This window comes from Chiloscyllium punctatum, chromosome 13, assembly GCF_047496795.1.
Source record: "Chiloscyllium punctatum isolate Juve2018m chromosome 13, sChiPun1.3, whole genome shotgun sequence".
NCBI classification, from domain to species: domain Eukaryota; kingdom Metazoa; phylum Chordata; class Chondrichthyes; order Orectolobiformes; family Hemiscylliidae; genus Chiloscyllium; species Chiloscyllium punctatum.
Genome location: NC_092751.1, coordinates 100,009,896 through 100,037,509, shown reverse-complemented (window position 1 = coordinate 100,037,509; position 27,614 = coordinate 100,009,896). Strand labels below are relative to the sequence as shown.

The 27,614-nt window shown below is 38.0% G+C and overlaps 1 protein-coding gene across 2 annotated transcripts in view; it reads right to left on the bottom strand.

Moving 5' to 3' along the window:
* The window catches only part of polr3a (polymerase (RNA) III (DNA directed) polypeptide A), a 52,135-nt gene that overhangs the window by 4,779 nt on the left and 19,742 nt on the right, over positions 1-27,614 (bottom strand). For both annotated transcript variants that reach the window (XR_011962316.1, XM_072583431.1), the window contains exons 8-26: positions 26,931-27,067; positions 26,745-26,848; positions 24,564-24,705; positions 23,945-24,085; positions 22,014-22,083; positions 20,322-20,449; positions 18,861-18,999; positions 16,721-16,885; positions 16,380-16,552; positions 15,216-15,327; positions 13,347-13,465; positions 13,095-13,232; positions 11,522-11,692; positions 7,482-7,595; positions 4,985-5,071; positions 4,671-4,753; positions 2,789-2,959; positions 2,047-2,140; positions 96-188 (exon numbers count right to left, since the gene is read on the bottom strand). Coding sequence is in view for 1 of the 2 variants with exons in the window: in XM_072583431.1 (XP_072439532.1) it covers positions 96-188; positions 2,047-2,140; positions 2,789-2,959; positions 4,671-4,753; positions 4,985-5,071; positions 7,482-7,595; positions 11,522-11,692; positions 13,095-13,232; positions 13,347-13,465; positions 15,216-15,327; positions 16,380-16,552; positions 16,721-16,885; positions 18,861-18,999; positions 20,322-20,449; positions 22,014-22,083; positions 23,945-24,085; positions 24,564-24,705; positions 26,745-26,848; positions 26,931-27,067 (2,381 nt within the window). In the remaining variant the exon portion in view is untranslated. The remainder of the gene's footprint in view (positions 1-95; positions 189-2,046; positions 2,141-2,788; positions 2,960-4,670; positions 4,754-4,984; positions 5,072-7,481; positions 7,596-11,521; positions 11,693-13,094; positions 13,233-13,346; positions 13,466-15,215; positions 15,328-16,379; positions 16,553-16,720; positions 16,886-18,860; positions 19,000-20,321; positions 20,450-22,013; positions 22,084-23,944; positions 24,086-24,563; positions 24,706-26,744; positions 26,849-26,930; positions 27,068-27,614) is intronic.

The following is a 27,614-nucleotide window of genomic DNA, read 5'->3' as shown; positions in this document are numbered from 1 at the left end:
AATAAAATTACTTTCTTAGTTATTGCTCCAAGGAAACAAGAGGAAGGAGAAGGTTTTCTGAAAGATGGATCAACACCAGATCATTGCCTGTTTACCTCTAGTCTCAGAAGTCGGATTCTTTCAAGGGAAAGCTTGACAAGAATGAAGCAGTCATCGGGCAGAAAAACTTCTTCAATATATTCTGAAATCTGCAAAATTAGTAAATTAAATACCTTTGGCTAATTAAAATGTTTACATCTAGATGTTTATTTCAGTTAATGCACAAATTTCTTTGCTTTTTCCTAAGTTAATGCAAACCTTCAAAAGAACTAAATAAGTTCCATTGAGGAGCTACTTTCACTTTTAATATTCTTCCCAGTTTAGATATCCGTATTCATTGGTGCATTACTCTCAGCTTTCCTATTTACATACAACCTGCTGTTTCAAAACATAAGTATCTTATATTTAGCATAATGAAAGCTCCCAAGGGCTTCACAGAACCGTGATAAAGCAGAACACTGAACCATATAAAGCAATATTAGAGCAAATGGTCAAAAGCTAGGTTTAAAGAAGTAGGTTTCGTGGATTCTTAAAGGAAGAAAGCACAAAGATTTATAAAATTAATTTCATAATTTAAGAGCTTGATGAAGGCATGCTGCCAAACGTCAAGCACTATGAGAGTTAGGTATGCTCATGTGGCTAGAATTGAGCAGAAACAGATTTCTTGGAAAATTATTGGGCTGGAGAGGATTCAGAGGATAGGGAAGCAAGTGCAATGTGGGACTTAAAAAGCAAAGGACGAATTTTAAAATTGAGTATTGCTTTACCAGGAACCAAAAAGTTCATAAGCAAACACAGGGATGATAGGTGCAGATTTGGGGATATGAATTCACCCAAATCTCTGCCACTCAAGTTGGAGGAGATTAGAATATGGTAGGACAACCAGCAATCTGGTGGAATAATTTGAAGACAATGAAGGCATGTATGAGGTTTTCAGCAACAGATGAGTGAAGACCGGAGTGGGATTACACCATGTTTCAGAAATAAGACATTTGTTGGTTTTGTATAGGGTTAGAGCTCATCTCAAGGCCATATATGACACCAAGATTGTGACAGTCTGGCTTGCCCTCAGACTGTTGCCATGTTACTATGAATATTCTGCTTTGTTTGGAGTACATTATGTAACAATCACTGCAGCACAGCTTTTAAATGTGGCACTAAATTAAGTTCATTATGACAGCTGACCACTGTGTAATACTGTGCTGGGTTTACCAAACACAATGCAATGCATTGCAAATAGATAACACCTAAATAATTTACTTCTAAGTTATTAACAGTTCTGGGTTATTCCAGAATCTTTGAAACAATCCAAATACTATAATGAAGTTACTCAGATATCAGAAGTAGGGACTTTGAAGGAATAGCAACCTTTGAAATAAAAACTGAACAAATACTTGGAACCATTATTCAAAGCTTGTGAAAGCTGACCCAGTTACATCACAGATACAACTAGTTCAACTTTTGATGAGGTTTTTATCTGTGCAGCTGACAGATGACATACTGAGATGTTCTCCTACCCTGATAGCCTGATTACAGTCCAACCAGACAGAAAGTCACTGGTGCTTTAGTGATGAAGACAGCAATTGACAGTGCACTGCAAGGATAGGCTTTGATCGATGAAATTGATTTTTGTCATCATCCTGGCATCTAGTTTCTTTGATGTTTAGAGCAATGTCGTGAGAGGTCAAATCTCCTGCATTTTAACAAAGCTTAACTGAATGTCTAAATAAGGATGCTGCAATCTTTCTTTTCATCAGTGATGCAATGATCATGTAGATCGTACCTACAGCATATCAGCAGCCAGATAATTCTCTCGAGTGTACATTAATGTGGTCATAAGGGTATCTCGTTTCACAAAAGATCACCTAAAAAGCCTGGTGTTTGATGCCAGTTCTATAATTTTACAGAAAAAAAAAGTATGATTCCAAAGCAACTGCTGCACGCACCAGGCAACAGTGCGTTTAACATGAACAGACAGTGTTCTCAATCGATGAGAGATTGACCTACTTCTCCGAGCAGAGTCTTTTCAATTCTTCCTTTTACCAGTCGAGCGAAGTCAGCATCATCATCTTGGTCAAGATGTGCTGTAATAATTGGAGTGCTGCAAAGTAAATTAACAGCTTAACTACTATTCATGCTTTGAGCTCAGCCAGTCCAGAAGAAAATGTTGAGAACAAACTTGTCTGTGAAGGCGTTCCAGAATTTAAAACAGTGGAAGAATTGACTGCCCTCTAGGAAATTGCAGCATTGAATCTGAAGAACTGAGAGTCACTTCAACTTGCTGGCTCATTTTGGGGACTTGTGACCACCCTTGTCTAAGGTGGTAGATATGCCATAGGCTTTGACTTGCTCCCTTGTACAGATTGTTTTTTCGACAAAATGAGAGCTGTATCAAGTGCACCATGCATCAAGCCATGAACACAACATTCTGACTCCTCATTTTGCCCTAAACTTTTCCTTACCCTTAATCTTATTCTGTACACCTGAAATAGGCATATAGGAATAAAATTTCCATGCAGGAGAAAACAGACAAAACAAAATCAAGTATTATCTTTCTAAATTATGTTTGGTGTGACTTAGGAATGTTAAAAAAAAAGCTGTAAATAGATAACAAATTATCTTCATGGAGTCTCAGTGGATAGTAACTGCAGTTAAAAATCCTGCACACAAGCTACTTTAATACTCAGACTACAACGCAATATTTAATAAACTAAAAGCATGCAGAAAAACAAGCCATGTTTGGGTTTACCTTATAGATTTTGATGCATTAATAATTTCTTTTATTCTGGGTACACCCAGAGTAATATTCATTGAAGCTACACCAGCAAAGTGGAAAGTCTTCAAGGTCATCTGTGTGCCTGGTTCTCCTATACTTTGTGCACACAAAGCACCAACAGCAGAACCTGGCTCCATCTGAGCTCTTTTAAAGTGGACAAATATGTAAGAAATTAGGATGAACAAGGAAGAGATCACAACATATCCAACAATGACTTTTAATAAATTATTAGATATTTTAGTAAAGTCCTAATCCTATTATTTTTTATTCCCAATTACAAAATGCCTTAAGCTTGTTCATGAAGTCTGAGATGACATGTAGGCCAGACAAGGACAGCAGACACTATCCCCTCTGCAGCACCCCCCAAGAGGACGTAAGTAAACCAGAAGGGTTACAACAACAAGGATTGATTATTTCTTGGTCACCAAGAAATTCTGTTGTATGTGTTAAACTTAAGGGTTTCAGTTACATGACACAGGCTAATTTTATAACCCCCTATATTTATTAATTGAACCAGCTGCTGTGAGATTTTAACCCTAGCATTCACCTGGCCTTGCAGAATACGAGTGCAGTGACATTACCGTGACACTGTCTCCTCCCCTTTACCATCGCTTTTCCAGGTAGTTCCGAATCATTTAAAACTACTTACTGTGTAGAAATGCATTTCTTTTTTTTTGGGGAATCACCTTAAACCTGTGCCCAGTGATTACTCAAACTTTTGTCATTGAAGTGGTTTCTGTCATTTCATTTTTTTTCTCTTGCCTTCACAATTCTTCAAGTCTTGTAACACCTCTGTCAAATTACTCCTTCACTTCTCTATTCTAACTAGGAAAACTAGTACTGACATGTAACTGAAACCCTTAAGTTTAACACATACAACAGAATTTTAGTTATCAGTCGTTAAACAAAAGATAAATAGGGTGCCTAACATCTTCAGTGCTTGTGGCATGATACAGATCTCTGCCAATCCCAAGGAGTGCACACTTCTGAACAACAGTGTCAAAATGTGTGGTGCTGGAAAAGCACATCAGGTCAGGCAGCAACCGAGGAGCAGGAAAATCGATGTTTCGGGTTAAAGTCCTTGATGAAAAGCTTATGTCTGAAACATCAATTCTCCTGCTCCTCGGATGCTGTCTGTCCTGCTGTGCTTTTCCAACACCACACTTTGCAACTCTGATCTCCAGCATCTGCAGTCCTTACTTTCTCCTATTTCTGAACAACAGCCAAGTTTACAGCTAAATTTGAATCAGCATTAAATTGCTTAAACAGTTAATTTAACGTGTTGCCCTTGACTCAGGGTTAGTACTCTCACCTCCAAGTTAGAATACTGTTTCAAATCCTCAAAGTAACAAAATTAAAGACCTTCCGTGCAAGTAGGACTGCCGTCTTTGTGAAGATTATGCAACAAGACAAAATACACCAAAAACCAAACATAAAACAAAGAAATACAGATGATGGAGATCTGAAACCTAGACAGAAATGGTGGAGAAACCCAGCAAGTCTGGCAGCATTCATGGGGAGGAAGCAGAATTAATGTTTCAAAGCTGGTGACTCTTCATCAGAACTGGGTCATTGGACTCAAAATGTTAACTCTGCTTTCTCCCTACAGAAGCTGTCAGACCTGCTGAGTTTTTCCAACAATTTTTAAACATCAAAAATTAGTTCATCTTCAATAAAGTGATTCAAATCAATAAATAGGTTCTTCAAACTAAACAGCCACTTCAGCTGCTAAGCCTCATAGCTGCAATTGTAACCAGGGATTATTTGATCCAAAATAAATCCAATCCAATTTAGTGAAATTTAATGAATATGTGCACACAAAACAGATCCTCAATCTTACATATTTGAATCTCACCTCATGTACTTGTCTCTACAGGTTTCTAGAAATTTGTCTACTTGTGTAGGAGTTATTCGGTTCAACTGGTATAAAACACGGGGCTAGAGAGATAATTAGAGATCAATTACTAATTGTGGACTAGTTAAATACTATAACCATACACATTGATGAAAGGTATTGTTGGAGTATGAAGTGGATATATTTTACATAATTTTTTGTGTTTTAACCCAATGGAATAATGCATCAACAAGATGAATCACATCTCTCTCTTAGCTGTGTATTAAAAATAAGTTATACACATAATGTGAAGACTGTAATATTAAATTTAATACCTCAGTAGTTCCATTGTCATTAATCCCATATTTGTCTCTAGTTTTCTTGATCTTCTCTGAAAAATCCTTGATAAAATTTTTGATTGCCTAAAGAACGAGCAGATTCATCATTCAGAACATTTTGTGTGAAATCCAATTCTTAACCATGGAGACAGTCTAAATAGTAAAATTAATTTCTTGATCAAAGTATATTTCTCAAATTTAGAAGTTTGAGAGATTCCTGGAATGCTCACATCAAAACTCTATTTGATTCCAAGATGGTCAGTGGAATATCAGACTAAAAATCTGGTCTTGTGAACTGGAAGTCAGTTTGCTTGAAGGAGATGTGAATTTAAATAAAACTGTACAGGTTATCTCATCAATCCCAAGTATATCATAGTCACCGGTGCACTCATTATGGAAACAGTGAATGACAGACATTTAAAACTGGTTTTGGGACAGACTTGGAATTGGTAATTAAATCTAGTGAAATCTGTTGTTTGTGCTCTTTCTCGTTCCAATTTTATTTCTTGATTTCTCAATTGGTTTGTGCTCCCACTCTATAGTCTGTCAGTCAGAGTTGTTATATTTCAGTTTATCAAAGAAGTTCAGAGGTTATGGAGCAGCTAGATCAGAACAAGGCATTGTAATTTATCCTAAGTAAATGTCCTGAATTGCTATGTGATGTTTCAGTTCATGGGAAATACAGGGATAACTGTAGACGCTGTCAAATGCACAAAACAGATTATCCGGAGAAGCCTGCACTAAAAGCAGAAATTCTTTAAAGCACACACCATGCTTAACCAAATACATCCAAAATATTAGTGCATTCTTCACTTGCAATCAAACAGAAGATCCCAGTTGTATTTGTTCCTCATGGATAATGCTGAACATTAAGATTTGAAGGTACTAGTAAGCAGGTAAAGACACTATGCAATGTTACAGAGAGCCATACAGAGCAGTCACATTTTAAAATCAATCCTGAAATGATCTAATCTCATTTGTTATCACAAAGGAAGAAAGTGCAACGAATGCTCTTTGCCTCAAAAGTAGATTTGCAGAACTCATTTGCAAAGATATCCTATACTACTAATTATAATTGGTCAGAAGTAGGAGACAGAGTGCAATACCAAGTATACACTCTGAAAGGTAGGGCTGTTGTAGTAAAATGGTAGCACCCCTGCCTTTGAGACAGAAGGCCCAGGTTTAAGTCCAGCCTCCTCTACAACACATCTGAGTAGGATGATCACACATATCTACATTCTGATAGATTGTCTGTGCTCAAGTCTACCTACCCCAAAATGTGTCATAATATTTCCAAACACATTAATGAAAATAACTACACTCTGACAGGATGACAGGATGTTGCAAACAGTGCTCCTCGTGGTGCCTTAACCATAATATCTGTGTGCCACAGCAAAAATGTCCTTCCGTCTGGGCTAGAAAGTCTGGGTTCAGGTCATACTGCCCTGGGAGCAAGTTGAATAAAACAAGTTTAAAGAGAAAGGATCTTCTGGCATAAGTAGTGGTGTTCAAGTCTCTCCTGCTTCAGAGGCCTGTCATAACATGTTCAAACAGGCTGCTTAAAAATAACCATATTGATGACATGGATGAACTAATAAAGGGGGTGAAATCTAATAAAGCCGAAATGTAAACAGGCCGCAATTCATCTTTTTGATTTCAATTGAACTGAGTTGTGTAACAGTCAATACTGGCCATTGGCGTCATCTGAACACGCCAGTTCGTAACCATCTATGGAGAGAGGTACAAGCAGACTAAGATAATTTAATTAGCTACAGGTTTGAGATTTAAATTAAGCTGGAATCAATGAGATCACAGCTACTTTCTGTTACCCACAAGGATGAAATAAGTTTGGTTTATTTAAACCCAATTGCCTTCAAATCTCAATTAATAGTGCAATACTTCTCAAAATTTGATAAAATTGCACTCTTAATTAGGAGGCGTAGGAAGGTCAGTAGAGATGTCTATATTATTGTTGCACTATTGTTGCTAAATGTAAAACACCACATTTTGCTGGACAAAGAGTAACAATCCTATAAAAATTTCCAACAAATAAAAATCTGATCTTCCAGGGTGATCCTGGTGGGGAATTCTGACTTGAGGTTTTGATCTACAACAATTATTTGCTTCATGAGTTATTAATACACAAGGTACAGTATATTAAAGTTACCTGATGCAGGGGTGCAAAACTTATGGGATGTAAATGACGTTTTGTGACTGATTTTAAAAACAGTTCAGATCTGATATACTGAGAGTTAGCAGCAAAATCAGCCAGGCGTTAGGGAAATGTTTATAACAAACAAGATTCTATAAGAAATGACCAATCACACAACTGTAGCCTTTACCTCAATGTATTTCTCACAATCAGTCCCAGTTAGAGCCTTTAGAAATGGGATAGGATAATCAATACACAGACGTGAAAGAAAACAAGAAAAATATTTGCCTGTATCTAATCTACATTATGCTTAGATGTAAAGAGAACGAAAATTCTGTAAACCTGCAGATATTCATTTTGACAACAAAGAAATTCGCTTCTCTTCATAATTGCCTCTGCAGCTGCAATCACTTCACTCTTACTCAAAGCAGGTTCACTGTGACATGGGTAAATGGCCTAGGGAGGAAAGAAAAGAAGAATAATCAGGGAGATATTCCCTTAAAACCCAACTGGAAAATCATACAACTTGAGACTGCTTTGGCTAAACATTCAGCAGTAATATGTTTAGTACAACTGGTGGTTCATCTAGGACCAAACATTTGCATGAACAATGACAAACCATAGCGTTGTCTCCAAAGTAACAAGCACATACATGATAATTGTTTTGACATGCTAAGTACACAAAGGTTACCAAGTCCTGACTCCAGTGTTTAAAAAATTTCAAGACCACCTGCAGCTCTTGAAAAAAGTGCAGTAGCTATATGTATACACCTGTATGCATATACAGAGGAACTTTGATTATCCGAATGACATGGGCGAGGAGAATTTTGTTCGGATAATTGAATGCTGGATAACACAGTTTAGCCAAGCATCGTGACCTTGCGATCTCAGTTGGATAATCTGAAATTTGGATAATCGAGGTTCTTCTGTATTTAAAAATGAGAAAACATTTTTGTTTTCCTAATTCAATTGTGAAAATTAAATACAAAGTCATGTATTAATGCAAGTTCTATTAGGCACCTCTTCCTGAAGAAACAGTGCTTGATCGAACTAAAATCATCTTCTTCTCAGGAATAATTTAATGCTCGCAACTGGTGCAAAATTAAATTGTAACACTGGGTATGGCCAAGTTGGAGCAGAGACTTTGCACAACAACATATTGTAGTAAGGTCCAATCTCAAAACTCCACTGAACTTCCCAACTCATCCACACATTAATAGCGAAGGGTTATTTATCAAATTCGTTCACAAAAATTCTTGCAAAATTCAACAGCAGTCTGAAAGATATTTCAATTATAGGACCAGTATCTGAGTCAGTGAAGCCACATACTCCTACTCGAACATAGTTAAGACTCAATAACGTCTGAAAATGTCCTCAGCTTGCTCTTAAGCCTCCAAATAACTGGCAACACACTCTAGTAAGCACACCCTGGTACCTCACTTTAGCTGAAGAGTTAAAATACACAAAGAACACTGGAGAAACTCAGCAAGTCTGGCATCATCTGTGAAGTGAAACACTATTAGCATATTGAGTCTGACACGACTCTTCTTCAGAACGGACACTTGGAATGTTAATACTGGATTAGTGGTGCTGGAAGAGCACAGCAGTTCAGGCAGCATCCAACGAGCAGCGAAATCAACGTTTCGGGCAAAAGCCCTTCATCAGGAATAAGGGCAGTGAGCCTGAAGCATGGAGAGATAAGCTAGAGGAGGGCTGTGTTCTTCCAGCACCACTAATCCAGTATTTGATTTTCAGCATCTGCAGTCATTGTTTTTACTTGGAATGTTAACTCTATCTCCCCACAGATGCTGCCAGACCTGCTTACTTTCCATTGCATCCTGCTAGTTTTAGATTTCCAGTATCTGCAGTATTGGATTTTTATATTAAAAAGAAGGTATCATCAGTTTTATCATGCCAGACAGGAGATTCCACACCTCTAAACTGCCTGTCAGAAAACTTGCTTAAAAGTACCTTTGTTTAAAACTCTGACTTAAAATGCCAGCCTTTTGAACAGTGCACAATGCTATACAATACAGTAGCAGGACAAAGAACTTTACATGGACTATTACAAAGTTTAAGTGCTGGTAAACTCTATAATTGATGGAAGTCTCCTTTGTGAACTCATGTCACAGGAGTAAATCTTTTGGACCCAATGCTGGGGTTTCCATAGAAACTAAATCGAGCCTGACCAAAATAATTTCTAAATTCAAATCGATTCTCCTGAGTTCTTACAGTCTTCGTAATTTTTTTTGCAAACAGCATTGTAGACAAGGGGCCGACAGGAGAATTTTGGCTGGAATTTGTAAATGGTTAGGTAAGAAGTATTTGCGTGTTATGCAGCATCACTTATTACATTGGATGGCTAGAATACCCCCTAACTCTAAAGTTCCTCTTGTGCAGTACCAATAAGTAGTTTGTCAATAGCCATAATCCAAACAGATTGTGTTTTGCCCAAGGGTCATTGTCAGAAATTCTGCCGCATGGAAGGACACAACACGCAGTGTTTCCCTCACTCTCTGATGTGCCATTGCTGACAACTGCCAAGTGTAAGCCAGGGCTCGATTTTGAGTGATTCCTTTTCAGAGGAGTTGAAATAGCCCAGTTCACCAGTTAGATGGCTATGATGTCTTTAGTTGCAAATGTTGTTGGGGGCTGGGGGGAGAAAAAGCTGGTGGGCAGGAAAGGTTGGAATAGACACATGGGAGCAAAGGATGAGGGAGGGAAAAAATCTGAATTGTTGGTGTGTAGGTCGTGGAAGAGATGGCAACACTGGCTGCCTTGGAAGGTGAGACCCTGAAATCTCAGGTGGTGACTCTAACAGGACCCCACTCTGACCTTTGGAAGTCCAGTTCTACTTGTGCTGGGTTCACAGACACAAGATCAAATCTTAGCGATCAAGAAAGAAGAACAATTGGGAAATCTTTTCTGTTGTGAAGCTTTGAAATTCTCTTCCAGAGTTGAGAAAGAAATGATAAAATTCAATAAGAGGAGATGGGATAAGCAGGACTAGGAAGAGGCATTACAAGAAAACAGGAATATAACTGGCAGTTGTGCTTAGGATCAAGTGAATACTGAAGACAAGCTGGTTTCTCTTTTATTGTAACGATGATACGAAGGTGGGGTAACTTGCGGTAGAGAATGAAATAACGCAGGCCTTTAGTTGCTTGATTCGTTGCTAACACTCTGAGAGGATCCAGGTTTGATGGCTGTGGTTTCAAGACCCAATTCAGTGATTTGAGTAAATACTCCATGCAGACACTGAATGAGGCACTAAAGGGGGTGTAAATAGAGGGAATAGGTTAAAGGTGAGAGGGGAAAAATTTTAAAGGACCTGAGGGACTACTTTTATATGCAGAGGTAGGAGCTGCCAGAGGAAGTCGTGGAAGCAGGTACAATTGCAATATTTAAAAGGCATCTCGATGGGTACATGAATAGGATGGGTTTAGAGGAGCATGGGCCAAATGCTGGCAAATGGGGCTAGGTCAGATTGAGATATCAGGCTGATTTGGACGAGATGGACCGAAGAGTCTGTTTCTGTGCTGTATGACTCTAAATACATGAAACTAAAACAGGCAGATAATCTTAGAAAGAGGTTAATGTATTTGAAGGTGCATATCAGCAAAATGTGAGATTCGCCCATGGCATTCTTCCATCAAAGGAGACTTGCAGCCAATCATCTCAGAATGACTGGGACTTAAAAGAGTATCATCCTATAACTAACAGCATATAGCCTTACTGCAAAAATGCTATTGCTTACAGCAGAAAAATCTCACTCAACATTGAATTAACCTTTGGTAAAAGGAAAGAAATTGAAGAATAATTGTTCAACAGTAACATTGACAGTGACAGGGAGAAGTTGCCTATTGGACAAAGACAAGTGAGGCCAGAAAAAATTCTGTGAAAGCATGGTAATGATGGGAAGTGACGGCTTAAACTGCAAGATCAAAGATACTTTGAGACAATCAATTAATGCTTTAGAATACAAGTTTTAGAATTGAATTAGTATCTTGGGTACTTCCAGACATGAAGACTTCTTATTAACCTGGAAAATCCACAAATCTTTAGAACAAAAATGATGAAAACAAGATAAGAGGGGTCTTAGCTTCTCTTATTTCCTGGATAACATGACTTGAAATTATCCTCATACAATAGGAATAATTTTAATAAGATCTTTTCCCCAAATAGAAATCACAAAACCAGTCGATATATTTTAACTCGTTACAACTAAGCCCGTAGACAAAGTACATTACTTATATATATTTGACCTCAAGCAGACAGAATACAAATTAGCCTGTGTTTTGTCGAAGCAGCACAAACTTCAAGATTGACCAAGCCCCACAGCACATTAGGCAATACATCAATAATTATAAACAGAATATTACCCGAATATTATCCAGAACCCTCTTAAATTCTAAAGGTTCATCTTTGCCTTCCATAGCTGCTGGATCTAAGCCATCACCACCATAGATAAACTGGATGACGTCACCAGTTGAGCTGCGAACAGTTAAATCATACTGTGTGCAAAGATCCTCTAAAGATTTAACCAGACGTCTCTGAAAAAAGGCAGAAATAGAAAATAACAACTCAAACTAGACACACACTAAACTTTTTATTGGCAATGAACATCTATGGATGTACAAGCAAGTTTGTACTGTCACTTTCAGAAACGGTTCCAATAACCAGAAGGGACAGATAAAAGCAGCTGAAGTACTGAGCTACTGGCAATGACCAATGACTGCCACTAGGTGGAGTGCAGAATGGGAGCCACAAGAGAAGCAGCAAACTTTTAACAATGCAGAGGCTTTAAAAGTTAGAACAAAAGGAGGGAAGGAGATCGACTGTAATGAAACAGTAACTGACTGCAGGGGCAGGAATGGGAGGAAGGCCAAAACAAAAAACTGGAGCCATACTGGAGCAGGAAGAGACTTTCCAGTGGAGGCACCAGACATGAGGGATTTCAAAAGAAAGAACAGAGGTAGGCATATGAGCTGGGGGAAAGAAGAACTTAAAGAGTGATAGGGGAACAGAAGAAATGATGTCAAGGTTTCAAGGCAACAAAATAGAAAGTCTGTAGTAGATAATGTTATAGTGCCACTCACAATGTTAACTGAGTGAACCTTAAACAAACTTACTGCATAAAACTGAGAACGTCACAGGAAATGTTGAAACACCACAATACCTCAGTGAAGTACCATTTATTTGTTGATAAGATGCTGACAGAAATTTAAGGGTAAATTGTCTTTAATAGTATAAAAGTTATTTTTTCCAAACAATGGCAAGTCAAAGATTTTCAGGAAAGTTGAAAAATCATGACATAATTGAGGCATTCACAATACCTGAAGTGCAGAAATTCTCTTTAGAATTGCTAGTATTTGAGAAGGGTCATTAACAGCCTTTAACATTCACCTTCTCACATAACAAGCAAAAGAAAAATCCTGTCCACTCTAAACAATTATCTGCATGATGGCAAATTCTCAGTATAATTTATTATTAATGCAGTTCAAGCATAAACCAAGTTCTTGTTCAGAAAAGGTCACTTGGATCTGTGGTAGAGGTAGAGATGGAGAAGAGGTAGAAAAGGAGTAGGGCAGCACATTATTCCGTGCTATGTAAATATCAACACCATCGACAATTGTGCAGAGTTTTGTTTGTTGTCTAGCGGAATGGAAAATTTCATCAAGATAAATTGTATTTGTCAATCATAAAAATCTATTTATGAGTAAAGAGCATTTCAGGTTTATACTGAGAACCATAATCTCTCAACTTGTATAACTAAGAAATAGTATGATATGCGACTTACTACAGTGACAGCCAGCAAATTTTTCTAAATTTTGTTTTGTTTGGAAGAAAAACAGCAGTTCAAACTGAGTAAACAAGTATCAAACTTAATTGTAGAGACAACTCAGTACTTTTAATACCACTCACTATTACAAAGATGTAAAATTTTGCCATTACCTGCATGTACCCAGTTTCTGCTGTTTTTACAGCAGTATCCACTAGGCCCTCACGACCAGCCATGGTATGGAAGATGAACTCTGTTGGAGTTAAACCAGAATAGAAACTGTCTGCTACAAACCCCTTTGCTGCTGGAAGCTGATCAAACAAATTTGAAATTTTAATTAGAAGTTGAACATTTTGCAAAATAGCTTGTTAATTATTTATTAGAAGAAGTGACGACAGGAGTTTCATCGAAAGTGGAGTGCTCACCTTAGAATGCTTTTCAAAGTGAGGCAAAGATCTGTTCTCAAAACCATCAGGAACACGGGATCCACTAATGGCCTGCTGTCCTACACAGGCAATCATCTGGGAGATGTTGATGAAGGATCCTATTAAGAGAGTTTTCATTAACCTAGTGGTAATGCATAATGGCAAAGTAAAAGTCAAATGGCAGATTTCAATTTTAGAAACTAGAAATAGTGGTTTAAACAACATATTTCAAAAATCTACGTTATTTGCTTGCATCCTGTGACTTATAACGAATTCCTAGCAGGCAACCCAAATGTAGGATAGGCACTTTCCACCAAAAAGAAAGCAAGCAAAGAGTTAGCAACAACCTGCTCTTAATCAATTTGAACTGTGCTGTTTTAGAGGCAATGGAGCTAGTCTCTGTTTACCTTTACTTTAATAAATTACAACAGATTACATTTATACCACAATGCAATCTAAGTCCTCTAAGACTGCTCCTATCTTTAATTGATAACCTTTCAGTTGGGGCTACAATATAACTTAGAAGCCATGTCTAATTCGCACTCAATCACTAGTCAATGATCCTCATGGGCAGAGCACCCAGTGTCTGTGAGCATTGTTGGAGTGTTTTAACAAAGGAGGCAAAGGGACATAAATGTAAGTAAGTAAACTGTGAATATAAGGGCATAACTACTGCACTGAAGCATAGTCATTTAAATGCTAAATAAATATATTTAGGATTAAAGTTTTATCATTAGAACATTATTGTTTTTCAAGTATCAATATTCTTGAAGACTGCACTGTTTATCTTAGCAGTATTCCAAAGATCAAATAATTAATATAGGGCGGCAAGGTGGCTCAGTGGTTAGCACTGCTGCCTCACAGCGCCAGAGACCTGGGTTCAATTCCCGCCTCAGGCAACTGACTGTGTGGAGTTTGCACATTCTCTCCGTGTCTGCATGGGTTTCCTCCGGGTGCTCCGGTTTCCTCCCACAGTCCAAAGATGTGCAGGTCAGGTGAATTGGCCATGCTAAATTGCCCATAGTGTTAGGTAAGGGGTAGATGTAGGGATATGGGTGGGTTGCGCTTCGGCGGGGCGGTGTGGACTTGTTGGGCCGAAGGGCCTGTTTCCACACTGTAAGTAATCTAATCTCAGCCTTCTCCAGTGGTTCCTAACGTCACAGATGTGAGCTTTAAGCCAGTTCAATTTAGTTAGGTGGGCGGCACGGTGGCACAGTGGTTAGCACTGCTGCCTCACAGCGCCTGAGACCCGGGTTCAATTCCCACCTCAGGCGACTGACTGTGTGGAGTTTGCACGTTCTCCCCGTGTCTGCGTGGGTTTCCTCCGGGTGCTCCGGTTTCCTCCCACAGTCCAAAGATGTGCAGGCCAGGTGAATTGGCCATGCTAAATTGCCCATAGTGTTAGGTAAGGGGTAAATATAGATGTATGGGTATGGGTGGGTTACGCTTCGGCGGGGCGGTGTGGACTTGTTGGGCCGAAGGGCCTGTTTCCACACTGTAAGTAATCTAATCTAATCTAATCTAATCTGCTGCACATTTATAACTTTGAAACCAGAACATTTCCTTTCATTATCTTTTTTCCAGATTCAACATAGTGACCTGACCAAGAGAGAATGTTTCAGATTGCTTTGTGAGCAGACTGCAAAGAAACATATTCATATACAACCACTTAACACAGAGAAGTTTTACTGTGAATTCCAATTTTAAAAAGATAATGTTACACTGTTTGACTATTAAATAGGTTAAAGTACAGACATTTTCCTTCATGATGCCCTCCCAATATCCACTTTATTATACAGTCTCTACAAAATGCTTGCCGACTGGACATGAGCATTTACAAATTTAACAATGACAACATTGCCCAGTTACCTTTTGAACCACAGAGGGCCATAATAAGGGGGCTGTTACTCTTGTCTAGCTCCCTAAGGCAAGCACTGCCAGCATGGTCTCTAATCACAGACAGCTCCTTAAGGATCAAGGCCTATAAACAGCAAAAAAATGTTATAACAAATCTTTCACAGGAAATACACAGGGACATACTTTGCTTTCTTCACCATTTAAAATCACAGAAATGAGAACAATAAAGAATGGAAAGTTATTATAAAACCACAGTTCACAGTGTGATGACTTGGATTTTTAAGACAGATTTTAATGCAAATTTGGGGAGAAGGGGCATTGTGTTTTACGTAAACTGGCAAACTGGTATCAGCAGTGGCGAAGAGAAATTCAATGACCTGTAGTAAAAAAAAGTGTAGGCAGGTTTCCATGTATTTTTGAGATAATCAGTTTTTTTCAGAAAAATATCTTCTTTTGCTCTTGCAAATCACATAAAAGTTTGCTTTTAAATTGTTGCCAAGTAGCAAATAAAATGTATGGGTAGTCAGTGCTTTGATTATTTTTAAGTTAAAATTTTTAAGGTAACACATTGTATCACTGAGAACACATTTTGAACATTAAATGGCTTGTTTACACTTAAAAATAAATTATCCATGTGGTCTCACTGGAGAATGAGGAATGCAAAATGTTTAGTGTAATTTTACTTCTAACAGTACACAATCACTAAAAATTATCATGCTCCACACCATTCATGTTATAGAAGCAGCATTTTAAAAAATTTCAGTCACCAAGTTAATGGCAAACTAGTTTCACACAAGTTTTCTGAAGGTTTAACCACAGACTTCCATAAGTGTAGATTTTTTCATAACATTCACTACTGATTTTTACTAGTGAATTTCAAAGCAAAAACCTATGCTTTATAACAAATTTTGTCAAATATAACTGATTAATTTGAAGTAGGAGGAGTTTAACTTCTGGCTAACACATTTCCTTCATTATCCCATTACGGTTATTCTATTCTCCAATAGAGGCAAAAACGTATTTTCTAGTTTAACGGAAAGGAATATTCTTTGTATCAAGCAATAACCAAATACGTTTGTTAATTAAAGATGAAGAAAGTATTTGTGAAGTTGAATAACAGCTAAAATTTCAAACATACACTTCTTTTTCCAAAGCCGGAAGGATAAATCAGCTTACTTCTAATGTTTCTTCTGCTGTGCATCCAGGTTGCTGTTGAAGTTTGCCTGTGTTGAGTGCTTCAATGAATTCATCACACTTCTTGTAGCCAGCATCCAGTAGTTCCTGTTTGGCTTTTAGCAGCCCCTTACCTGGTGTTACATCACCAATGCCAATAGAAAACCCTCGATTGGCTAGATGTTGCAAAAAAAAACATGAAAAATTAAACCTTTAAAATAAAATGCAACAGTCTGTTTGACATGTCCCACTGCAACAAATTGTGAAATATCGCAAAAAAAATCCTTAAGGTCAATCTAATGTTCATTCAAACAAGTGAATTTTATAACCAAGGTAATACTTACACAGATAAACAGGAGCCAGGCGAGCAAGACGAGACATAGCGTCTGCAGCCGCCATCTGTCCCCAGTCTCTCAGCAGGATGTAGAAAATGTTGTTTTTGGAACCTGATCCCAGAGTTCCTTTATCCAAGCTTCCAGACATCAGCTCACTGTTCTGGATTACAACGACTGCAAGATGACAAAAAAATGTAATTATGCCTGAGAATAAAAGGCTCAGGATGCGTTTTGATAGTCAAAAAGAGATAACCGTGTGCAAAAATATACAAGACACATTGTAACTGTGCTTGTAACACATGGATCTTCTCGGGCCACAGACCACTTCTGCACCTTTTAAGACGTATGAACTCATTATTTGAACATTCTCCCACGGCAATAATATTTTTGACATTTAAGTAATAAACAGGCGTACAACAACTAGAATTATTCCCATGCAAGAGGATCACTATGGTCTTGTTTAAAATTGGCATGTTGCTATCAATGAAATAGCCATCATTCCTGTTAATAAGTACACACATGTGCAGTGACCAAAATCTAGTATTTGAATTTTCTTATACGATTTACTTAATTTTTAAACATTTTTTAATATGTAGCCCTGTAGACAGACACAAGACAGAGAAATTCCAAACTGACAGAATATGAACATCCATCATTAGACTCATTTTAAACATTTCATCAGGATCTGAAAATAGGCTTCAAAATGACCATTTTCTATCCAAATGTGGTTGTTTTTTTAAAAAAAGTACAGAAAATGTTTTTGGTTGATAGAAATTAAAAAGTGGCTATATTAAATAATGTAAAGAAATGCTCCAAGTTGTTCCAGTCAAAATTAACAAAGTGGTGATGGACGTTAACATAGAACATAGAACAGAAAAATACAACGCAGTACAGGCCCTTCGGCCCTCGATGTTGCGCCGACCGAAGCCTACCTAACCTACACTAGCCCAATAACCTCCATATGCTTGTCCAATGCCCGCTTGAATGACCATAAAGAGGGAGAGTCCACCACTGCTACTGGCAGGGCATTCCATGAACTCACAACCCGCTGAGTAAAAAATCTACCCCTAACATCTGTCCTATACCTACCACCCCTTAATTTAAAGCTGTGTCCCCTAGTAACAGCTGACTTCATTAGCGGAAAAAGGTTCTCACTGTCAACCTTATCTAAACCCCTAATCATCTTGTACACCTCTATCAAATCTCCCCTAAACCTTCTTTTCTCCAAATGAGAAAAGCCCCAAGTGCCTCAGCCTTTCCTCATGATCTTCCTACCATGCCAGGCAACATCCTGGTAAACCTCCTCTGCACTCGTTCCAATGCCTCCACATCCTTCCTATAGTATGGCAACCAAAACTGCACACAATACTCCAGATGAGGCCGCAGAGTCTTATACAACTGCAACATGACCTCAGGACTCCGGAACTCAATTCCTCTACCAATAAAGCCCAGTACACCATATGCCTTCCTCACAGCACTATTTACCTGGGTGGCAACTTTTAAAGATCTGTGTACATGGACACCAAGATCCCTCTGCTCATCCACACTCCCAAGTAGTCTACCATTAGCCCAGTAATCCATCTTCTTGTTACTCCTACCAAAGTGAATGACTTCACACTTAGCTACATTGAATTGCCACCTTTCTGCCCAGCTCTGCAACTTATCTATATTAACATTGCTATGTTAACTGGCGATTCACTTGTGCTCATTATAAAAGGAACAGATTAACTGTGGTTGTTAGGTGGTGAGCTGCATATTACAATCTGCATTTCTGCAAATATATGCATACAGAGCCATGGAAACAGACCCTTTGGTCCAACTCATCTTTGCCAACCAGATACCCTAATTAATCTAGTTCAATATGCCAGCATTTGGCCCATATTCCTCTAAACGCTTCCTATTCATGTACCCATCCAGATGCTTCTTAAATGTTGTAATTGTACCAGCCTCGACCATTTCTGCTGGGCGGTCATTCCATACACGCATAACCCTCTGCATGAAAAAGTTGCTTCTTAGGTCCCTTCTAAATATTTCCCCTCTCACCTTAAACCTATGCCCTCTATTTTTGAACTCCCCTTCTGGAAAGCAACAGTCTGTTATGATAATTTAAAAGTTTTTTGTTTGAAATAATATATTTTACACAACTTACAGGAGTCATTGTAACAGAGGTCTTCGCCTTTTCCACAGTACTGCTTGCCCTTGGTACGCAGGTTTGCTTTAATAGGACAGTCCTTGCTTGGCTTAAGAATGAGGCTAAAAATTTGCTTCCCTGTCCACAATGTCACAGGCTGTAAGGGATACATTACAACATTACCTTGCACTTTAGCACAGAACATGCTTAGTTTTTAACCACAAAGAATGGGGTTTACAAAGAATTGCATTTATTTTCTGCAAGAGATTCAATGCCATTAAAGACTATTTATGCACTTTATATCATAAACATACGGAAATACATAAATCACAAGCAACATAAACTTCCTGAATTGTATACACCTCTTAAAATTCAGGCATTTGTTTATCCACTTATGCTATCAAAAACTTTAAAACCATTGCTATGTTAACTGTAAACTTGCATATATTTCAAAATGGACAGTTATCAGTAATTAAGGCATTTAAGTTGCCTGCTCTGAAATGTTCAGTGGTTTTGTTATCAACTAAAGAGTCACATGTTCAAAATTGATTAAGCCCAAAAAGTATATTTACTAGTGGGGGAATTCCATCTGGAAAACAGACTTATCAGCCTCGATTCACTATTACTAACTGGTATATGAGACCACTATTAAGCTCCCAACTGATATTATAGTTTCTATTTGAGCTCAGAAGCATCATTATTTTCCTGTCACCTGAATGCCAATTTGGAGAGTATCCAAGAAGCTGAAGGAGTGCTATATATTTTAAAAACTATGTCTTCTTTCCCCTAGGCCCCCCCAAAAAAATTAGCTTTCCTTGTCCTATGTCCAAAGCCCCCTTCTCGACTTGCTGAATGTCGAGCTCAGGATTGTCTGATTTTGTTTGGAGGCTGGTAGCTGCTTCTTACATATTCTGGGTAAAAAGTGGAACAGCAGCACATTAGTCAGATGACAAGTCTGAAAGTGTTAAGTCATATACTGTGACATACAGACCACACAATGCAGCATTTCTGGGTTAAAAGCCTACTGACCGCTAAATTTTAATTCATCCTCATCTCCTAATTTTCAATTTGGTAAAGGTCTGATTAAAAATATGTTAACAATACATGACAATATAGTGGAGCAATAAATGAAATGGGAAGCATGTATAAATCTTAACGTTTTAAAATGTGCATTTTTGTAAAGATTTTACATATGCTTGTAGTGAAGTTAAAAAACGATTCAGTAGGAGATACATAAGCTGTTTGGTAAAAATAAGTTTAAGTTAAATTGTGTAAATTATGTTAGTTCCACATCCCGTATAATTCTCATTTGTGGAAAATTATATGGTATTATAAATGTATGCTGCATAAAAACTACCCTTTTATTTATAACCTTGTGAAATAAAAGGACAAGATCCTGCCCAAGTTCTCAGCATATTCACATTCAACAGAAACATTATAAAGCTTATTTCAGTTTTTCAAAATAGACAGATGTATCACCTTTAAGATTGCAGGAGGTGGAAGACTAATTTTGATTCGCTCGTCTTTGCCTGACAGAATGGAGGCAACAATCTGACATGCTTTTGCTCTGTCAAAGAAAGTGTCCTTCCTGGTAAGCAGATAGGCACCTGGGCAAACAAAAATGAAATATCTTTTCAAAACAGAATATTTTCCAGCAGTCATTGATAAAATAATGTGTATGCAAGTTTTGAGAAGATTTGTAGTTCAGGTTAAGGTTCAGGATGTAGGTTTGCTCGCTGAGCTGAAAGGTTCATTTTCAGACGTTTCGTCACTAACATCTTCAGTGAGCTTCCGGACGAAGCACTGTTGGTATTTCCTGCTTTATATTTACATGTTTGGGTTACCTTGGGTTGGTGATGCCATTTCCTGTAGTCATGATGTGATGCCATTTTCTATGGTGATGTCATTTCCTGTTCTTTTTCTCAGGCTGTGGTAAATGGGATCCAAGTCAATGTATCTGTTGATAGAGTTCCGGTTGGAATGCCGGAATATCAACAAATACATTGAGTTGGATCTCATTTACCACAGCCTGAGAAAAAGAACAGGAAATGACGTTACCAACCCAAGGAAACCAAAACATATAAACAGAAAGCAGGAAACACCAGCAGTGCTTCGGCTGGAGGCTCACCGAAGATGTTACCTAGTATGGTGACGAAACGTCTGAAAATGAACCTTCCAGCTCAGCAAGCAAACCTACATCCAGAACCATGTGTATGTATGTGTGTATATATGTATACTCTGTAAAGACATGAAAGGCAACTTCAAAATGTAAAATTACTGAGCTCAACTCTACCAAGTGCGGAACAAGAAATGCATCTCCTGTAAGAAAAATTTATAATGGGGAAGGGGAAACATTCCTAAACCTTAGCTGTTCTCAATGTTCCTGCTAGTTGCCTGTCTGGTTACAGACTAAAAGAAGAAAGCAGATCTTTAAATTAAAAAAACCAGGAAATATTGTTTCAGGGCACTTACATTTTCAATCCAGACAAAATCCTAGACTGATATTTGTAGTTTGTATACAATTCATAAAAAAAGCAAGCAATATGCAACTTTAAAGACTTTAAAAAGTAACTCTTACAATATTTACTTTATTGAAACAAAATGTGGATTATGCTTTTGATGTTGATACAAAGTAGGCTGCTGTTATCGAGTAGCACAATCTCATTTGCACACACACTTTCTAATCAAAAAGAAAAGTAAGTTTTTTTGAAACAATCCATTACAGCAATTATTTGATGTGGATTCAATTGTCATTAAGCAATCACTACAATGTAATCAGTATTTAATTTGTTAGCATTTATTGATAATGTAAAAGTTAGCAAAAAAATTCAAAAAAGTAAGATTACTGGGTATATCAGTAAGAGCGGTTCTGACAGAAGCATATTGACCTGAAACAGGAATGAGTTTTCCTCTCTGAGCATGTGCTGCATGACTTGCTGAGTATGGAGCATTTTGTGCTTTTAAGTTGTAAAGTTTACTAAAACCTCAATAAATAGTTGATTTCATGTACATTTGGCCTGAAGTAATTTCTTGCAGGTTTGCAGAGAATCTAAATTAGTTGACTCACAGCAACTTTGTACTTAGTAGTTTTATTATTCTTAACACATCCTTTCCATAAAGTCTCAAGTAAAGTAACACAAAGTAACAGAAGCATGCTGAAATCTAACTCACCTGTTAGAAAGTCCTGGATTGCAGCAATTAGAGGTTCCCCATTTCTAGGAGTTACCAAATTGGCTTTTGTCTAAAGGGAAAAGAAAAGTAATCGTGTAATGATAAACTAATTCAATTGCAGTCATTTTTGAACAAGAGTCAAGAATGTGGTGCTGAAAAAGCACAGATCAGACAGCTTCCAAGGAGCAGGAAAATTGACGCTTTGGGCATTTACCCGTTACATCGATTTTCCTGCTCCTCAGATGCTACCTGATCTGCTGTGCTTTTCCTGCACCACACTCACAACTCTAATCTTCAGCATCTGCAGTCCTCACTTTCGCCTATCATTTTTGAACAAGTCCAATGGTCCAGAGAATGAGACACTGTTACTGAAATGAATTGGGTAAAATCTTGTTCCTGTTAGATTGAATCAGACAAAGTTAAAGGCGACAGCTTGGATAAACAATTTGTAGCACAATTCAAGAAACAAGCCAAGCAAAAAGGGCTTATCAATCTTCTAGTTAAGACAGCTGTGAAAACAAGGAATAAAAACAGAAGATGCTAGTTAAACTTGCAGGTCAGCAGTATCTGTGGATAATAACTCTTCTTCAGAAAGTTAATGTTTATCTTGAAACACCATTCGTTACTCTCTCCATAATTGCTGCCAGACCTGTTGAGTTTCTCCAGCAATTTATGGTTCTAGTTCAGATTTCCATAATCCGCAGTATTTTATTTTCAATTTAGAATAAAAATGAGGAAATTGCCTTATAAGATTAAGACATTTGAAATATCTGAGTTTATCATTCCAGCTTCACTCAAGTAGGTTTGGGGTTGATTATTGACAATCCCCTGTTGGCAAATACTAAGGGTAGTAAGATTCCTGTTTTAAATAACATTGTTCACACTTTTACAAAAAAGCAGGCTAACAACCCAATTATCTCATTTACCCTTTGTGGACCTATCCTGTGCACAGATTAGTCGTGTTTGTGTACAGAACAACAGTAATCACATTTCAAAAATGAATAGATGGTTATGAGCACACTGGTATCACCGGTGGTCATTGCAACATGGTGCACAAGTAGTATCTTTAAATTGCCTTGTCAATGTTGGGAGTCCCAGAATTACTAACCATAAAATGTATGTTAAATTACTAATCATAGCAACTTGTAAATTTAAATGGAGCACTTTCTCCTATTATGAAAATTAGGTTAAATGGTTAACATAGGTAGAGGATCACAAATCCAGCTATCCAAAAACTGGGCATTTTTCATTTGAGTGCGTTCTAAGCTTGAACTTTCTGTGGTCTGAAAGTGGCTATTCTTGGGCTAATAGCAGAAGAAGGAATTAATGAGAGTTGTACACATAGACTACCAGCACTTTTAGTGGTTCATTCCCCCAATCCTCTCTATTCTCCGAACAAAGTTCCTTGTTGCACTGGAATGTTCCAATTAAAATAAAATAAATCTGACTGCCTTCAGGTGGGATAGTTAGAAATTAGCTGTTTCTCTCCTTCTCTGTAAAGCCTGTGTGAAGGAATAGAATAGGTAAGCATCAAAATCTGGAAAAGGGCAAACAATGGTGTTCCTGAACAGTCAGATCTGGGACACTCTACCTTGGTTTGTGGTAGATTTTTCAATAGAATATGCCAATCAATTGACTAAGCCCACCCCTCAAAACATAGTTCCTGGATTAATTAACATCATATATGCACTAAAATAAGCTTCTTCATTATTTCTTTATGATAAGTCATCTGAACCCAGTCCTTGGTCCATATTCAATTTGAGCTCTGTAGTAAGTCCATTTTGTGGGCTCTGATCTCTTATCAAACCTTTGAGCATGCTGAAGAATAGTCATTCAGTGATTAATGTGCAATAGTAAATAAAACAAAGGAATCATTTAAATTCAGCCCCACTGTGTTAAAGAGTACATCAATGGAAGCAAATTGCACTTACCCCCATTAGAACCAGTGCTTCGGCCTTGGCCTCCTCAGTTTGAGGAAGATGAAGATTCATTTCATCACCATCAAAATCTGCATTATAAGGTGTGCAGACACATTCATTGAACCGAAATGTTCTGTGGGGTTTCACCTTGGCCTGAAATTCACATCAATAGATAAAACTACATTTTCCTTTTCCTAATCTTAGCAGACTTTACATTTTATTAAAAAAATTGATCTTGGTTATAATTTGACAATATTGGGTCAATTATTAGTAAAATATTAGAAGATAATAACATAATTTGGGTGGGGGTTAGTTGAGGGATCCAGAGTTTTGAAAGAGTAAAAATTGAATTAATTTTTAAAATTCTGCTTATGCAATTCGTACTGCATTGGAGCTAAACACATTCCTCAATAGCTTGTTCTGTAACTCTCACACTGCACACGTTTGTGTAAAATATTCAACAGCACAAAACATAAGCAACAGTCAAAACATTTTTGTCGTATTGTGACACAGAAGCTGATGTACAAAGTCGATTCAAGTTCTTTTGATGTATTTCAAAAATAATGATTTAAGTGAAAAGATCAGTATGAAAGAAGTGGTTTATACAACTCAACTATTGTAAAACACTTACTATATGGGCCATGATGCTCAGTTTGTGCAGGGACGGTTGTCTATTGAACAGCACTACATCTCCATCAATTAGATGTCGCTCCACAATATCACCATATTTCAGTTCCTGTGCCATTTTCTCCCTATTCCCATATCTTAGAAATCTTTATTTCAAGAGAAAAAAATAGGCAATTCATGAAGGCAATTTCTGGTTTTGCATTTATTTACATTTATCCCTAGAAGAGAAATTTGGCATAGAGTCATATAGATGCACAGCAGGGAAAAAGACCCTCCAGTCCAACTCATCCATACTGACCAGATATTCTAAATTAATCTAGTCCCATTTGCCAGCACTTCACCCATATCCTTCTAAACCCTTCCTATTCATATACCCATGCAGATGCTTTTTAAATGTTGTCACTGTAGCAGCCTCCACCAATTCCTCTGGCAGCTCATTCCATACACGCACAACCCTCTGTGTGAAAACGTTGCCCCTTAGCTCCCTTGAAAATCTTCCATCTCTCACCCTAAATCTACGTCCTCTAGGTCTGGACTCCCCAACTCAGGGAAAATATATTGTCTATTTCGGTGAAAGTGAGTACTGCAGATGCTGGAGATTAGAGTCAAGTGTGGTGGTGGAAAAGCACAGCAGTCAGGCAGCATCCAAGGAGCAGGAAAATTGACATTTCGGAGCAAAAGCCCTTCATCAGGAATGAGGCTGGGAGCCTTGGGGGTGGAGAGATACATGGGATGGGGGATGGGGAAGGTAGCTGAGAGTGCAATACACGAATGGAGGTGGGGGTAAAAGTGATAGATCGGAGGGGAAGCTGGAGCGGATAGGTGGGAAGGAAGGTGGGAAGGAAGATGGACAGATGAGATGGGTCATGAGGATAGTGCTGAGCTGCAAGGTTGGAACTAGGGTAAGGGGGGTGGTGGTGGAAGCAAGGGGAAATGAGGAAACTGGTGAAATCCACATTGTTACCATGGGGTTGGAGGATACCAAGGCGGAAGATGAGGCTTCTTCCTCCAGGCGTCGGGTAGTAAGGGAGCGGCAATGAAGGAGGCCCAGGACCTGCATGTCCTCGGCAGAGTGGGAAGGCGAACTGAAGTATTCGGCCACGGGGCAGTGGGGTTGATTGGTGCAGGTCTCCCGGAGATGCGCTGTGAGTAGGCCTCCTGTCTCTCCAATGTAGAGGAGACTGCATCGGGAGCAACGAATACAGTAAATGACTTGTACATGGAAGGAACCAGACTTATATTGAGTTCAAAAGATTTAACATAGTCATTTTGATTGATGTGTGGGTCCCTTAAAAATTGATAAGACCTCTGAGGCTCTATGAGAGATTATTCTGCTGGAGGAGTTTCAAAACTCACTTCCAGAGATAGTAAGAATTCATATGGAGGAACAGAAAGTTCAGGAAGCGAGGAGGGCAGCAGAATTAGCAGATGAATACATGTTGGTGCATAAGAGGGGCTTCTGGCCAGAATTTCATCCTGTGAATGATAGAAGCTGGGAGAAGGGGAGATCCTACACTACGAAACCAAGAGTACAGAGCACTGGTAAGAATTTACCACAATATATTAAAGATAAAAAATTTAAAGATATGCAAGGGCATATCATACTCTCACAATCACTCCATGTTCAGTATAGTGGAAGTGACAAACATTGGCAATTTTACATGATGCATTCATCTATAATTAATAATGTGGTGGTTAGTTCACAGAAATAGCTGTGTGCCCAATAATTTAAAGTCTGTTATGTCACTAAGACGTTTTATGATATGCAGCTGACTTAGTTTTTTAAAAAATTATTTAGTAGGATATGGGTCTTGCTGGCAAGGCCACCACTTATTGTCCGTCCTTAACTGTCCTTAAAGATTTTGCTCAGCAACTTTACATGGCAGTCAAAAGTTAATTACATTTCTGTGGTCCTGAAGTCATATGTAGGCCAGACCAGGTAAGGGAGTTGGATTTTTTCCTTAAAAAGGTTATTAGAGAACTAGATGTATTGTTACAACAAAGATAGTTTCATGATTAGTATTACTGATAGTAGGTTTCAATTCCAGATTTTATTTCATTAAATTGATGTAAATTGCTGAAAGAACACAGCTAAACTGAAGACTAATTAAGTTAAGACTGGGAAGGGAAAGATATAAATAGAGACCCTTCAGTTATAAAATAAAATTTAATAGGGAACAACCACCTCTTCAGATTTGTGTGCCGCTGTTGAATAAAATTAGCCCCTGGATGTACTTCAGGTCCATTACGTACAAGCTTCCGCATGAATTCCAGGTTAGCTTTTGTTACCTGTTGTAAAAATATCTCAGTGAATAAACTTTAACAGTCACTTTACATTAAAGAGAAAAAAAAAATCCTTAAAAGAACTCACCCTTTCAGGATATGTCAGGATCTTTGCCACATGTACTGGAACTGCTACTTCATCTATACGCAAGTTAGGATCAGGAGAGATTACAGTTCTGCTAGAAAAATCCACTCTTTTACCAGACAAGTTTCCTCGAAATCGACCTGAAGTTCAATGTTAAATGAGTTACCATTACATATTAAAATTCTTCCAATATGAAGAGTATGATGTATTGTTAAGTTATGTGCATTTCAAAGAGCCAACAGCTTTTTCAGTCTTACAGACATCTACAAATAATCTTGCTGAGTATGTGCTTATGTCTTGATCACCGAAATTGTATAGTTAACAGTTACATTTGTTTGGGGGGGGGCAGGTGGGGAAGAGGGTGGGAGAGGTGAAAGGACATCGATAGCTATCAAGTTGGAAAAAGAGATTACTGAAGATTCAGATCTTAATATTAAGTCAATGGAGTTAGAAACTCTCAAGGGAAGTGACGAAAACCTAAACACAGCGAACTTTTTTTTAAGCTTTTTGCACAAAATTAAATTTATGGCTTCTCAAACGTCATTGAAAGAAAGACACAGGAGACCACGCATTTTCACAGCATTTGAAGTTTGAATTAACTACCAAATTTCTTAAGAATGCTGGCATTATTGAGCTCCTGTCATGCTGGACTGCTCTAACAGTATTAATTGTGGAGATACTCAAATG